This window comes from Tachypleus tridentatus, chromosome 1 (assembly GCF_004210375.1).
Source record: "Tachypleus tridentatus isolate NWPU-2018 chromosome 1, ASM421037v1, whole genome shotgun sequence".
Lineage (NCBI taxonomy): Eukaryota > Metazoa > Arthropoda > Merostomata > Xiphosura > Limulidae > Tachypleus > Tachypleus tridentatus.
The window spans coordinates 60,833,793-60,850,090 of record NC_134825.1 but is presented as its reverse complement, the minus strand read 5'-3'; the positions used below and the strand labels follow the sequence as shown (position 1 = coordinate 60,850,090).

The window sequence follows — 16,298 nt, the reverse complement described above, 5'->3', positions numbered from 1 at the left end:
GCTGATGAGCCTTGATCTTCAACTCATGCCAAACGTTTTCAATTGGGTTGAGATCGGGTGACTGCGTTGGCCACTCCAGAACGCTTATATGGTTAATCTGCAACCAGGATTGCACATATTTCGATGTGTGCTTAGGGTCATTGTCGTGCTGGAAGATCCAACGACGCCCAAGTCGCAAGTTCCGAGCATCGTTCTTGATATAAGTGTCTAATATATCACGTACTCTTTTTTTTTTTTTTCACGATTCCATTGACGCGGTGAAGGCTGCCTACACCAGAAGAGCTGAAGGAACCTTATAGCATGATCGAGCCACTTCCGTGTTTAACTGTCGGTACGGTGTTCTTTGGAAGATTTCGTTTTCCCTTCTTACGGAAAATATTACGAACATCATTGTGGCCGAAAAGCTCGATTTTAGTCTCGTCTGACCAAAAAATACTCTTGCATACCTCAATCGTGCTTCTAAATGAACAGGCTCTGAATATGGAGTTCTACGAGGACGGCATGCTTTGAACCCAGAAGAGCGTAACATGTTCGTAACTGTAGAGGTGCTTACTTCAACCCCAGTTTCCCTTACCAGTTTCTGTATGTCATTACGTGTTAAACGAGGGTTCCTACTAATTTCCTGAGAACCTTCCTCTTGGTTCTCTCTGGAATTTTGGTGAGGCATTCGGAACGACGTAGGTTAGCAGCTGATCCTGTAAGCTTAAACTTGGCAATTATGCGTTGAACAGTAGATTTCGGCACATTAAGTTGTGTAGCAATACCGGAAGGAGACACACAAGACTTGTATTTTACAATAATTCAGGTTTTTAAATCACTGGACAGTTGTTTCCTTGTTCGCCATGATGACCAAGTAGATAATGACCGAGACGGCGCTAAATTGCCCGAAGTAAATTTTTTGCTGACTAAATTCCAATAATTATGAACCCACTGTGTAGTTCTGGAATGGTATAATGTAGTTTATTCGCCAAACTAAACAAAATTTTTACGAGAATATCAGCTATTTTACACGTTCTGAAATGTACGAACACTTTCTGCTCCTCCTATTTTTGGTTATTTGTTTATAAACAGTTTAATTTACATAAAAATTTATTTAGATGTGTGTTAGTATAATATTTATAATATACCATACGTCTATTAGTCTACTCGTGATACTTTTTAAGATATCAGCAAAAAACTACTCGGGACGCAGGGGTACGAACACTTTCTGTCGTAACTGTATTTGGACTCTTCCCACCAGTGGTATCCAAATACAGTTTTTAGCAGTGTGAGTCCGAAGACATGCTGGTAAGCAATTGGGGGGTTTAGCGTTGTAAGTCTGAAGACTTATGGTTGAACCATTGAGGGAAGGGGAAGAAAGAAAATCGTAGAAATACTCCCCTCAGGCACATTTAAAAGAAATAAAAATGGACATCCATATTTTTGATGTTATCGGTTTGTAATTATGGATGAAGTGTTTTAGTTGGAAATTATGAAAATTTTTGTGTTTCATTAATAAATCATATGTAAACGTTCATGTTTGATAAGTATTGTGTAAGTTGCTGAGCAGAATGACAAAGGATAATTAAGGTGAATAAAATTGAGAAATTAAGCATAATTATGCAAGTAAAATAAAAGCGTTATTTTATAACTAAAATAATAAATATTGTGGTCTTGGACTTAGCGTTGCTGTTATACGGACGGCTGAAAATAAGAACGTAAATTACTGATAGAAATGTTTATATAGACTAAAGATTCTTTTTTAAATGTAATATCATGATAGCAATTTCAATTGGGACTAATATTAATAACGTATATTAGGAATGCTAAAGTTAGTAACAAAACTAAGTGCAAGAATTAATGTGAATGTAGTGCAAGTTGTCATGTAGATGTTTCTAAAGTGAAGTAAAAAACGTTTCAGTACTTTCACGACCATTGCAGCGTAGCCTACTTAAGTTTTAGTAAATGAATTTTAATTTTGCGTAAACACAATTTGATTCGTAATTGGAAAAAGTAGTACAATTTAGACTGCCAAAAGAGTTGCAACTATTAGTTCGTCAGTTGAACTATAATTAAACGGAAAACTGTAATTGCTGTGCTGCAAAAACATGTTTTACATTAAGAATTAAATATACGTAAAAATGCCCAAAGCTAAAGAAATGCCTTTATATATATATATATATATATATATATATATAATCTTAAAACTGGCCTTTGCTGACGATTATGGTGCTAAAGATATAACTTATATCCATACATGTTACTTAAATGTGAATTTTTTATTTTGTTTTTGAGAAAAGTACTTATGATTGTGTAGTTTTCCAAATAGGAACCAACTTGGTAGTTCCATTTCAAAGCAAAGATATGTTCATTAATCAGGTGTTGTTATGGATTATGACTTGTGGAAGTATAAAATAATATTGTCTGTTATTAGGCTAATGGTAACACTTCTAGAAGTAGTGATAAGACTAAGATCTGTTAGTGGATTTTAACTTAGTATTAATATACTAGTAAAGAAGAGTAATTAATTACAGTCAATGTCATTTAGAAATTAGTTTATTGCCAGATTTGTATTTGTAGACTATAGCATGATTTCTACAATTTCTGTAAAAAGCATTTTCACATAAAATTTAAGAACAAAAAGAAACCTCTTGGTTCATTTAGTCTGCCCTATCAAATTAAAAAAAAACGTACAAAATCAGCTCCTACTTAAATATTTACCAAACCTTCCTTAAATTCTCATAAATTTAAACTACAATATCTGAAGGTAACTCCTTTCACAAACCAACTACCCTGTTAGAAAAATAAATGTGGTAGCTAAAGATGATTTCTACCTTGGCAAACTTTATATTTGTATGTCCTAGTTCTACCATTCTGTCATGGTTAAGTATAAAAGAGATTATGCATTGACTTTATCAGTTTCCTTGCAATCTTAAATGATCTTAGCGAAGATAATTCTTGGAAACAGTAATCTGGTAAAATATGAAGAGAAAATTTCAAATGGCAAAAAAGAGACGAAGTCAGTACCAGTGCCAGGATAAAGGCTTACTAGTGAAAAAAAATTTAAAATGTTACTTCTGATAAAATGTATGAATGAAAAGTGAAAAGTCTGATACAAAGCTACAAAGTGCTTAAAGAAAACTTGTAACCTGAAAACAGAAAGGACCTTGTATTCTGTTTTTCTGGGTATTTAGTTGAAAATCAAATTGCGTTCCTCGTACTTCCAAAGTACGAAAATCAACCTTTACCAGAATTTGAGTATTATAAGAAATATGGAAATGTATTTAATCTCTTTCACGTGGAAATATATTTGTTAATCACATCCTCAGTCCACATTGTAACACTGATCTTATATCTTCTTTTTCTTTTATGAATAAAAATATTTTGTAAATTGTTGAATAAAGGTACAAAAGTAATAATTAAACATAGTTACATGCATATCATGAGGTATCACCATCAGGATATTGTAGTTTTTCTTAAGGAAGAAAACTTAAACAGAAATTTTCTAATAAAAGATTACTTAGAAAAGTAATGGTTAATGTATAAGCCATAGTGTGTGTTGAGTTATTTTAGCATGGACATATAACAACATATTTTGTCAAATGCCAGTTCAAGCTGTAATAAATCATCCTGTTAATTAAATTTTACTGTGTTTCTCCTCATTACTAATATAAATGTATTATCTTGTTTTTTAATACTGTTCATGGACAATAGATCTTCAATAATCAAAAGAAACCAATTAAATTTTAAATATTAGTTGTAATTCTCGATATAAGATATTCTTTGCACAAAATAGTGCATGTATTTCTATAATTAATATTAATCCAAGCTTTGAGTTAAGAACACTTGTACCCTTTTTGACTCACTAATTTTTCAGTGTGACTTGTATTCTTAAAATAGCAAATAAATGTGTCTGACTGTTCTTGGATACATAAGGAATGTTTTTAGCATTTTTAGACATTTTTTTTTTCTTGATGCACAATTTTTGAAATTTTAATAAGGGGCATAAGTTCCAACAGGCATTGTTTTGAGTTACGCGCGTTGTAGTATTTTTTTCATGGAAACATTGCATATACATTCTGAGGTGAAAGCAATGCATGAACATTTTATAATCAAAGTTATATTTGTCCATCAGCCTTGCAAAAAAACAAACCAACATGTTAGGGAACAAATTTAACCTAACAGTACTGAAAGGATATTTCAGTACTAGAATTATTATTAGAATTTTAACTTTTGTTCAAATTACAGGGGGATGAAAAGTGTTAAAACATTCATCATAACATTTTTGTACTAGATATTCTGTTGACATATATCCACATACCTTTCATTTGATGGACAGAAAATAGCCAAGTGGTTAGTATAATCGGGGGATTAGCAGAATTTTCTAATTGAGTAATCACTGAGTTAATTAACCATTTACATTCAACTCGTGTATTATTCTTATTGGGTAACTAAATGTAGAAAAATCCATTATCCTCACATTATATAATTAAGAAAAAAGTATTATGCTAATAATTAGATTTTTATATTTTTGGTGGTCAGAGCACATATCTCGTAGTGTAATTTTATATTCTAAAGACAGCTGGTATGGGTACTAAAACTTTAAAATAAAGTACAGAATAATATTTTGACCTTCTTAGGTTGTCTTTAGCTTAACCTTTTAGCTTGAGAATACATTTTTATTTCAAGTGGGTCTCTCATCATCAAGAATTGATTTTTTTCATGACATTAATTTATGTAATTATAATTTTGATAATTGATTATTTGACACTTATCAATGCAATTGATTCTCTCACATAATTGAGTAACTGCCCTGCTCTAGTTCTCTTTGTGCAGGACTATGGAGTTAAGGTTCTGTGGTTCTTGGTCATTATCACCAAAAAAATCCTACTCCACAGGTTTAGGGTTTTGGTGCATTATGAGGATGATGGTCAAACCCTACTATTCAATTGAGGTAGCCCATGAGTTGTCAGTTGGTGATGTTGATTGCCTGCTATCTCTCTAGAGTATTACTTCAAAATTATGGATGGCTTATGCAGATAGCCCATGAGTAGTTCTGTATAAAATTCAAACAAAAACTTACTTAACAACAGTTTTTGGTATTCACATCATTATAGGTTTTACATAGGATAGGAATGGAAGTTTCCTTCTACCTCAAACCTAATTTTTTTTCACTGACTTAGGAGGATTTCATTTATAGATAACTTTTGTTCTGATAAGCTTAGGTTCTCTTAAAATTGTACCATTTCAGACATGTAAATAAATATTGTGAAACACAACAAGTGTATGTTTATTGGCATATTGTGCCTTAAAAAGTCAAATGCTTCACCTCACGTAAAGTCACGAAATACCCCTTCCTCCTAAAAAAATATTTAAAAAATAGTGTTGTCTTTTATACATTGATAACATTGCTATTTCAGTATTTAGTTGGACATCCACATTGTTTACAATGTTTCAAAACTAAGTTACAGAGTATTGCCATGTTTCATATTAGAAATGGCTGCATTCATTTTTTTTATGACATGGAAAAGATGTTTGAGGCAGCACGTAAAATTAAAGTTGGTTTGATTTCTTTGAACACAATTTATTTTTGGCCTGATGTATTCTGACACTACTTGAGGTTCCTTCTGTGCATTTATTTTAAGCATGTAAAAAGATTGATCTGATATGCTATTTTTACAAATCTGATTTAAAAAAATCTGTGACATACTAATTTAGAGTAATGTAGAATCAACATACATGTATTTTAAAATATTTTTATTCCTAATATTTTTCAAGCTTACATGTTATAGTGAAGATGGTCCAAGAGAGTTGGAGTGACATTCTTGATAAGAATCTTTATCAAGACTTGTTTGGTGGAAGGTATGCCTTTCCTATTGCAAATGAAAAAAACAGAGCTTTGGAAAAACAGGTGATACTAAATATACCTATAATTTAAACTATTACATTATAGCTTATCTGAATGTATTATTTTATTAGGAGCAACAGATGAAAATTTACACGGATTATGATAAATAATATTATTTGCTTCTTGTCTAAATTATGTGAAAAGAAGAGTTATTTAAAACCTAATAACATTTGCTATAATTGTGCATTGAATATTAAATAATAATGAGGAAAGACAGTCAGTGCAATGGAACTTGGAAAGGAAAACTAAAAAAAAATTATGTATTACATGTATGCAAGAAGATGTGTACATCTGTAGTTGCAGTTTTAGTGATTAATAGTATCAAAATTAATTATTAAGAGAACTTGAGTCTTAGATTTATGTTAAATTTGATCTGTGAACTCCAAAATACATTTAACTTAATATTACTTCCAGTTTGCAAGTATTGGGTAGCTAGTTAGAACAGCTATAGAACTAAGACTGGCAAATTTCAGTGTTATTAGAGGTAGTTCAGGAATAAATGATACAGGTTGGTAGAGTGAGGTAAAGCCCATGATTTCGTTTGAATGTTGTGGGCTTATTGTGTTTTGAAGGAGGTTAAGAATTGTGTATTTCACTCTGAGTATGCTCATTTAAAGGTAAGTTAGATATAGCTTCAGAAAAATTGCTTTCTTGGAGACAGAAAGAAATAGATTAAGAACAGAAACAAAGGGAATAACAAGAAATGGATAATTTATGGTAAAAGTCACTTTTGAGGATAATAAGAATACTGGATTTATGAGGTTACACAGTAGTTAAAAAGTTAAGGCTATAGAAGAGAATTGTTTAGCATTCAAGTACCACTGTTTAATATATTTGAATGAGCTGCTTGTAGTTAGGAAAGAGATGCTTAATGGGTATATATAGTTTTGACCTTTCTTTAAGTATACTAATAGTTATTTGAAATGGGAAGCTTACTAAGTCTAGGATTGTAATTCTTTTGCTTAGTGCTAAAGTGCATGGCATACGTTACAGTAAAGTTACTGCCCTGAAGTAGGCTATTTTTCAGAACATTCAGGGACAATCTAAATAATTTCATTAATAGTTGTCTGAATTAAACTTTCATAGGGAGTTTGAGAAATCAGGAATATGATATAACTATGATAAAGAGGAAATAGGAAAAAGATGATCTACTGCATAGGTTATACAAGACTGTTAAAGGTTAGATTATAGGGATTGAAAATTAGGTATTAAGGTAATTTCTATTATTCTTATGTTAGAAGTATTAGTAACAAAATATACAAGTCTAAGTCTTGTGTTGAAATAGAAGACTAATGGTAGTCACTGAAACTTGTATATGAAGAGTATAGACAATGAAGTGTTTTGAAACTATTTGTTGTAAGTTAAAAGAGAAGGTAGACTGTCTGTATATAAAGAATGAACTAAAGTAATGAAAAGTGGTAGTCAAGAGTATTTTTCTTAATGGTAATGTTTTAAGTAGTTGCATTTTGATTTCATATAGTTGAAAGAAAAGCAGAAAGAAGTTGCTGTTTACAATGTTAAATTACAAGAAAGTAACCTACGGATTGAAACCATAAGTGATCATTTTCGGGATGTGCAACAACAACTTCAGTACACACAGGTATAGGTACTTTTAAAAAAAAAATATTTCAGAAACTGTGTTTTAGCTTTTGAATTTTTTTTGTTGTATATTAATAAAAAGGTCATCCATATTTCAAGCAAGTGTATAGATGTGCATATAAATGTATGTATGTGTGTGTGTGTGTATATATATATTTTAAAATTTTGATACACTGATATTTTGTAATGTAAATATGATGCATAATTATATCTGAACTTTTTTCTGAGTATTTTATTTTTCCTTGAATAGAGTCCACCACTTTTCATAATGAATTAGGATTTTCATGCTGTTACCATATGTATTATTTACTGCATGTGACACAAGGTTTTTGTACAAAGCCTTACATTCAAAATTTTATTAAACTACTTGTTGTTTATACCAATTGGAATACCACAGAATCTTAGCTAATAATCTATATATCAGTAGTATACAGTTTTTAAGTTCTTAATTCTACAAGGCACACATCACACATTTTCTCTTAGCATGTGATTTTCCCCATTTTATCTTCCACTCCATGAAGAATTATAAAATTAAACATAAATTACTTTCTAAAATTGTCATTGCTTAGACAAACCTCATTTATTATAGTCTTCAATTTTGTTTGGGTACAGGGCTATGAAATATAATATTGAAACTCTCCTGTCACATCTTCTCTTTAATAATTTGTTAATGGTTCTCTATTATGTTTAATTATATATTACCTATAACCGATAGAAAGTTAAGGTTAATCATTGTTCTCGTGAGAAAGTTATTGACTAGCTTGAATGAATTTGTAATGACTTGTTGCAGAGTTAGAAAACCAGAAAAAGTTTGAGATGTGAGGAAATTTCTTTAATTTTTTGCATGTTATTAGTTTATATTGTTTGGTACATTATTTGATTAAATAAAAATGATTAAGTGCAATAGTGTGGTTAACATAAAAAAAATTGGGTTTAACTCTCTCTAACACTCAAGAGTAAGAAAAAAATTAAGTATTTTATTTCTTGTTATCATGTTTATTCTTTAGGTATAGTTATAAAATAACTAAATTGTAAAATAGGGATCTTTTACAAAATAGTTATAGTTAAGATTAGGTAAAATAAATAATAATATGATGCTTCATAAGGCACTGACATGAGCAGCTAGTAGTAGTTCATGGATAATGTAATTTGATAGCATAATGTGAACTGCACATGCCATGAGTGATTTACAACTTGTAATAGTGCAGGTGGTAGTTAGAAGTGTTTGAAATGGCAATAAAACAATCAAATTTAATTATATCTGTATTGTTACAAACTTAGAGCTATTTGAGGTAAACTAATGTGGTTTAATGTTGCAATTTGAAGTCATTCTAAAAAGAAAAAAATGGTAATTTTAGATATATTTCAGTTTCTTTTTTTTGTGGTTATAAGGTTGGTTAAATTGATTGATTCCAGGTGGAGATAGGGTAGAGAAAATAACAGATAAACTATACTGAGAAAAAAAACATTTGAAATGCTTTTAGGAGATCTTAGGGATTACACAAGAAATTTAAGATTTTCAAGTTGAGGAAAAGTACTTCTAATTTTAACATGAAAATTATTTTGCACATGAACTGTTTAAAACAAATACTCAATATATTTATGGATATATTCTTTATTTTATTAAAAAACTTCACTAAAAATATAATTTTTTTTGTATTCAAAAGACTTGTAATACTAACTGAAAGACTGCTAAATTTGGTGAAGATATGCAAAGTACATTGAAAATTAGAAGTATTAAATCTAAAAAGACTAAGTGAGAACAAAGAGGTAACATGTTTGGTCAAATAGACCGAGTCCATGTTGAGAATGTTAAAGGATTACCATTTATTTAAAGTGGTTATCAGTTTGATTTTTTGCTGCACAATGTTATTTATTTTTGTTACTGTAACAAGGCTTTGGACACCTTCAGTGTGTATGCATTCTCTTATTGAATTAAAAAGTACCTTTATTACTATATTGCATTACATGAATATTTTAGTGATAAAGATTTTTTTAGCAAATCTGTAAAGCACGTCAGAGAGAACTTGATGCAGAAGTTAGTTTGCAGAAACTGTTGTATAATGAAGAGCAGTGGTTTCTACAACAGATTCAACAATACAAGAAGGAAATTAAAGAGCTTCATGAAAAACAAGCTGCAAGAGAGGTAGGAAATGGCTACATGTAAATAAAAGTGTTTTTGTCTGCTGATATTATAATATTGTACCATTTAATTGTTTTGTGACAACTGAAGACTATAGTAGTAATGCAAAGCATCTAGCATTTATGGTTGTGTTACATTATGTGTTCAAAATGTTAGTATGCAGAAATACCAGACTAAGTCAGTGGTGTTATTCTCAACCTGTTTTATATAATACACAAGAAAAAAAATCTACAATATTGGGTAATGCTTATGAATTTCTCTGTTTTGTCTAACAAATTACTATAACTACAGAATCCTTGGTAATCTCAGTGGTATGTTTTTTTTTAAAACTTCTCACAATACAAAGTTTAGCTTTATATCAAGCTTAAGCTCTTCCCCAGTGTATCTATTTGAAAACTAGACTTGGATACAAAAAATACTAGGGGTTTTTACTTGCATTTTTGTGATGTTTGAGTTGAATTTTGAAACTCAGAAATAAACAGATAATTTTGTCACTAATTTTTCTATAACAAAGAGCAAACTGAAACTTTCTTTAAAATAGAGATATGTTGTTTTACAGAATTAAAAATTAAGGAAATACTGTATAAAAGTACAAATTATATATGTGAAGATGTAAAATTATAGTATCACACTTATTTTAAGTTTACTGGACTCCACAAAAAATTAGAAATTTGTACAAAGTTCAGAAATTATGCTTCATAAAAATGGTAGCCCATATGTTTGTTTAGTTAAATCATATAGATATGTTGGTAACTCATGCTGTTATAATAGGTCATTGCTTCTTTAAGTTTACTCAAAGACTGGCTTTAAAAATTGATGTGTAATTATTGTAAAAAATAATTTCAGTTTTCTATATCATGTAAGTATAAAGCAAATATTTTTTTAAGATCTTTCACTTATTTACGTAACTAAGATGATTAACAATGTTACTTGTAATCTATCTTGAACGAGTCTCTGATTTATTATGTTACATGCATTATGTGTTATGAGTTCAAATAACCAGAAATTTTGATTTTAATTTGGAAATTAATTAAATGTTAATATGTGTCAAATTTATAATATTTGGTAACAAGATTGATGGACACAATTTTCTTTCTTAACACAAGTGTATTTTAATATACAGACAACAACACAATGTATAATAATGGTTATTACAAATAGTTATTAAGAATATTGGTTTATATACAGAAGTTTTGCAAAGTTACAAACTATACTGAGTCTGTTATTTGGTTTAGAACTAAATATTTTATCGATGATCAAGGTCCATGATGAATAAATTAATTCTGAGTCATTATTGTTACATCTTGCTTGACCTTGCTAGTTTGGCTGGCCTCATGCCACTTACAAGCTGACTTTTTATTGAAGAAGATATTTAATGTCCTCATAGAAATACTAAAGTGCAAAGTTAATTCACTGTTGAATGGTTTGTAATAATTGAAATCTGTAAAAGTCCCTAGTCAAATTCTGTAGCTTTCTAATTAGTAAGTGCTTACCACAGCTATAGCTTCTGAGTCATGTGATATACTGAGTGTAGCGACCAAGAGTATTCTATTACTGTCTCTTGGCTTGTCAGTTTATATACTTTATCAGGTAAAATTCTTATTAGTTCAACAATTTTCAAAGATACACCAGTGGTTTCGTAAAACATATATAGTAGATTCTTACTCTTGAGAATCTTATACAAATTTAGAGAATAAGCTGGACAATACACATCCAACAATATATGTCATGCGCATTGTACTGAAACAAATGCAGATATTAGAATTAACGTTTAACAGCAAGTCTATTACAAAAGTAAAAAAATATCTTTATTTTTTAATTTTCTTCATATGACTGGGTCAAAGTGTGCATGTCTTGATCTTTTAGTGTAACATTCAAAATTTAAACTATTTTATAACCAGTGTATGTCACAAAACACAAAATGCAAATATAGTGGATATTTCATATATTAACTTCTTAATATAAAAAGTATTTTTTAAAATCCTCAAATTTTATTTTTCTGGTACTTGATGCTTCTAATCTTCAAATTTGTCTCTTCACAATTTTATAATGTCTAAAATAAGCTTTGATAGTTCCCAATTGATTAGAAACACAAACTATGCATAATTACAAGCAAAAATCTAAAGTTTGAGCTTTTTGCATTCTTTATTTGATCAAAATTTTGTCAAACCCACCAGAGAATTCCTATCTCCTCATTTTTAACTTTTGAGATTGTATGCTACTCAACTTTACATGGGTAGTTGACTTGTTTATAACCTATAGAAAGAGTAGGTTCTTCTCTGTATCAATATCACAGCTGTCCTGTTGAATTTGGATGAGAGAGCATGCACTTCAGAGTAATGTCATATAGTTCAAATATGCAGTGAATATTGGTAGTGTGTTAATTTGATGTATTATTTATATCAGCATTAAAATGTTTGTTGTATGATTTAAGTAATAATGTAAATAATTTGTTTACAAAAAAATCACAAAGGTTACTAGTATTATTTTATGAAAGGGCTTAGCAGTATGATGTGATTGTTTGTAACTATACTTATTTTCATCTTGTTTATGAGTTATTAGGCCTGACATGGCCAGGTGGTTAAGGCACTTGACTCATAATCTGAGGGTCGCTGGTTCGAATCCCCATCCCACCAAACGTTCTTGCCCTTTCAGCTGTGAGGGTGTTATAAGTAAAGGTTAATCCCACTATTCACTGGTAAAGGAGTTACCCAAGAGTTGGCAGTGGGTGGTGATAACTAGTTGTTTTCCCTCTAGTCTTACACTGCAAAATTAGGGACGGCTAGCACAGATAGTCCTTGTGTAGCTTTGCGTGAAATTCGAAACAAACTTTATGAGTTATTGCTTAAATTGTTCTTTTCTGTAATTTGAATGATATTCTTAAGTAATTTTGTATCTTATCCCTTCTAATTTCTATAACTTGAAATTAACTTAGTTGTACCAGTACCAGTAATTGTGTGAATTTTATTTCACATTTAAATAGTTAAATTTAACATAAGTGTTAATGATTTTATAATAACTATTACGTACATATGTTTTAAGTTATGAAGAAAAAAAGGTTCTGCTATAGTACCTCCATCCTCTCACAAGATTAACTATTCTCACTCAGTGTTACTATCTGTATGCAAATGTTTTTCTTTACTCTTGCGACAGGCCTTCTGCTCCGCTTATTGGAACCAGATGATTCCAAAATGTCTCTCGTAAATCGTTATGCTTCATTTCTCCACCAATAGGAGCATGAAATACTCATGTGACTCCCTCTGTGCACTTTTACTGAACCATTGCATCTTATTTGGCAGCACTTGTTCTCAGACATGTTCCTTTTTGCTTGTTTAAAGTTTCATGTTTGTCATTATTGTACTCTTGAAGTGGCCTTCATTTATTTTCCTTTTAGTTTCTATTAATAATGTTTCTTAACTTCACTTTAATCAAAGTTTATAACAGACACACAGTTATTTATAGTTTTGTTATTACTGAATGACTTTTCCTCATTATAAATTCCAAAGTTCATGTTACCATTAGTGGTAACACCAGGGACTATCTCTATGTCTAAGGCTTCAATTGTGGATAACCCCACTGGAAGATTGAACATTACATGGGTCAATCTGTTTTTGGATCTCACCCCATATCCTCCTGATTACACTGTTCTTGTTTTGATGGACAAGAACCTGGATCACTTATTTATACCTCCTTATTTTACTGTGCCTTCCTATGCATTGCCTGGGGAGTGAGTTAGGCCTAATATGGTCCTTTTGAATTTTGTTTTGCAGGTATGTTTTATCCATTTTCACTATTTTCTATGAACAACATCCTTCCTTATGACATGACCAATCTTTCCTTCCTTTTTTGGTTTTCCTCTCCTCCTTTGATATTCGGATACCTGCTGGCCAACTTGCCTCAGAATTAAGTGATTGGACTAGCATGCCTATCCCACTATGGGTTTTGGATCAGTTTGCTCTTGCATGTCATTGTGCAGATTGTTATTTTCTGGACGAGCAATTATTTGGTTCCATTTCTTATGTTTGAGATATGGTCCCACTTTATCTTACTCTCACAACTCTTTTACAGTATTACTGTACCATCCATCTTCTCTTGAGGCTCTCCAGTGAAATCCTGTTGAGATATCTGGGTATGATCCTTGCCTTTTTTCCTCCATATTGGTTCATTTGTCATCTTCATCTTTATATATGTGGTTTCTTTGTTGTTAGGACCTTCTGGGTCATGTTGCAACTTTAACTCATGCCTATGGGAATTTGGAATCACTAGTTGCATCATTACAACAATGGTCTATCCTTATCAACCTTGTTGTCCATCTGTCTCAGTCAGGGCCAACATGGCACTTATTGACATTTCCTGTCCTTCCCTATTCCAACCCTTAGCTATCCCTTCTTCTTGGGTTGCCTCATCTTGCTTTTTTCAACAACACAGGTTACATTGCTAATATTATAATAACTACCCAGTGGGATCTCAACTTGTTGATTTTTTCCATCATGATCATCCATTCATCAAAAATCATTGGGTATTTCAAGTTTTATCAGATGGACTTGTGATCCTGTTGTTTTTTTTCCCTCACCTCTCATGTCTCCTATAACCCTTTCCTTACTTCCACCTTAGGATTGTGTGTCCAGCCAGTATCTGTTGGAAATGGTTTAGGAACTACTATCTCAGCAGGCCATCATACATGTTCAACATCCTTCCCCAAATTTTATTCCAGACTCTTTGTTGTTCCTAAGAAAACTGGGGACTAGTGGCCTGTCATTGATTGGTCTTCCTTAATTGCTTTGTTCATTTGACCCTTTAGCCGTGAAGTAATTTCTGATCCTACAGTGGTCCTTTTCTCTAGGCTTATGGATGAACAAGATATATATTACCAGTGCTTATCTCCATATCCCTATATCACTACAGTCTTGTTCATATGTTTATTTCATTCATTATAAGGTGGTTTATCAATTTTGCACCCTACCCTTTGGACTTACTTCAAGTAAGTTGTATGTTTTCTGTCAAGAGGCCAGAGCTTTTGCACATATTTTCATGCTCTAACGTTGAGATTCCACCATTTATTTGGATGACTGGCTTCTTCTGGCTCATTTTGAACTAGAGTTCACCATCCAAATCTGTAAGCTCCTGCTAGTTGCTGCTTGGGTGGACCACTTAATGAAATTGGATGAGTTCTTCCTGTGACTTACCCAATATCTCATCCATTTAGGCATCTATTTTGACATTTATTTCATTCAGGCCCATTCATCTCCTCTCCAACTTCATTCTATGGAACTGTTAGTTTGTCGCACCTTTTCAGTTCCCTCACTTTCTGCTCATAAGGTTCTATCACTTTTGTGTATGTGGTCGTAACAATATCAATAGCCCCCTTTGGTTGTGCACATTTGCAGTTACTTCAGTGGGCTTTTCACAATCAATGAAATCTTCTTCAAGATTCCCCATTAGCTTCCACTACCCTTTCTTGTACCCTGATGGACAATCTGCATTGGTGGTTGGACAATACTCGTATGTTGGCAACTTTCATGCTTCTTCCTCTTCATCTGGATTTATATATTTTCAAGGATGCTTCCCTTCAGGGCTGGGATGGGTGGGTCAATCACCAAAAATTTTAGGTTCTTGGTTTGTAATTGAATGTTTTTGAAAATCAACGTCCTCAACATTTTTACAGTTTTTTGTGCTTTTAATTACTTCCTTCCTTTTGCCAAACATCGTCTGGTGATGGGTCGTTCTGACAATTTTACAGTGGTAGCACATGCTAATTATCAAGGGGACATCCAGTTGAGATCTACTATATTGGACCCACATGTACCTCATTCATCTCATTGCGTGTCATATTCCATCCATATTACTTCATCAGGTTTTCTCTCTCATCAGTACTGCTTCATGTTGAGTCCTTCTGATCACTTCTTATCAGCCAGCTTAAGTGTAGTTTGCATGGTTACAACTATCTTTTCTCTACAGTACCTTTTTCTTTGTTTCTTTCCCTTCTTCATCAACCTCAATCAACTGTTCTATCTTACCATTCATGTTGCTTGTTTTCATGCCTGGCTTTTATCTGGTCCTTGTCATGGAGATCACATTTCTCCTGTATAGTAGCTTTTGTTTTAGCTCATTCCATATGTTCTTTTTCAGTGGAGATGTATTGGCACAAATGGCAAGTGTTTCTTAGTTGGTTTGCAAATTGTGGATTTCCTGGTGACTGATCTAACATATTGGAGTTTCTTAAGTGGCATTTCAACTGGGGGTCTTGTGTCTCTTTGCTCTTAGATTATTATGCTGCCTTATCCCATATATTTCATTTTTCTTGATACTGTAAAATACTTACTTCCCTATCCTAATGCATTGCTTCTATATTCATCATCCCCTCAAATATCTTACTCTTTTGGACTGGGATATCAGTGTGGTCCTCAATTCCCTAATTTTACCTCTTTTTGAACCACTTTTCTCATATTTCATGTTTTCACCTTTTCCTTAAAATTTTTTTCCTCCTGATAGTGTGTGGACATCAGAAGTTTGATTTGTTTGCCATAGAAGTTTCATATATGCTTTACCATCCTATCTATCTATCTTTATTTGAATTGTTCCTTCCTCCCAAAGACTTTGGCTGCTGAAGAGGTTAACTCCTCCTTTTCACCTATTTCCCATTCTCTTCTATTTCTCATCGCTACCCTT

At 31.8% G+C, this 16,298-nt stretch overlaps 1 protein-coding gene across 5 annotated transcripts in view; it reads left to right on the top strand.

The window, feature by feature from the left end:
- Positions 1 to 1,246: 1,246 nt before the first annotated feature.
- Ccdc39 (Coiled-coil domain containing protein 39) overlaps positions 1,247 to 16,298 on the top strand; it is a 64,902-nt gene continuing 49,850 nt past the window's right edge. For 2 of the 5 annotated variants that reach the window (XM_076500090.1, XM_076500127.1), the window contains exons 1-4: positions 1,247 to 1,569; positions 5,772 to 5,890; positions 7,368 to 7,487; positions 9,486 to 9,632. In XM_076500090.1, the coding sequence (XP_076356205.1) occupies positions 5,777 to 5,890; positions 7,368 to 7,487; positions 9,486 to 9,632 (381 nt within the window). In that variant the 5' untranslated portion in view covers positions 1,247 to 1,569; positions 5,772 to 5,776. Of the gene's footprint in view, positions 1,570 to 1,648; positions 1,698 to 1,728; positions 1,748 to 1,948; positions 2,066 to 5,771; positions 5,891 to 7,367; positions 7,488 to 9,485; positions 9,633 to 16,298 lie in introns of those variants that run through there. The other 3 variants (XM_076500098.1, XM_076500109.1, XM_076500118.1) reach the window with 3 other exon arrangements.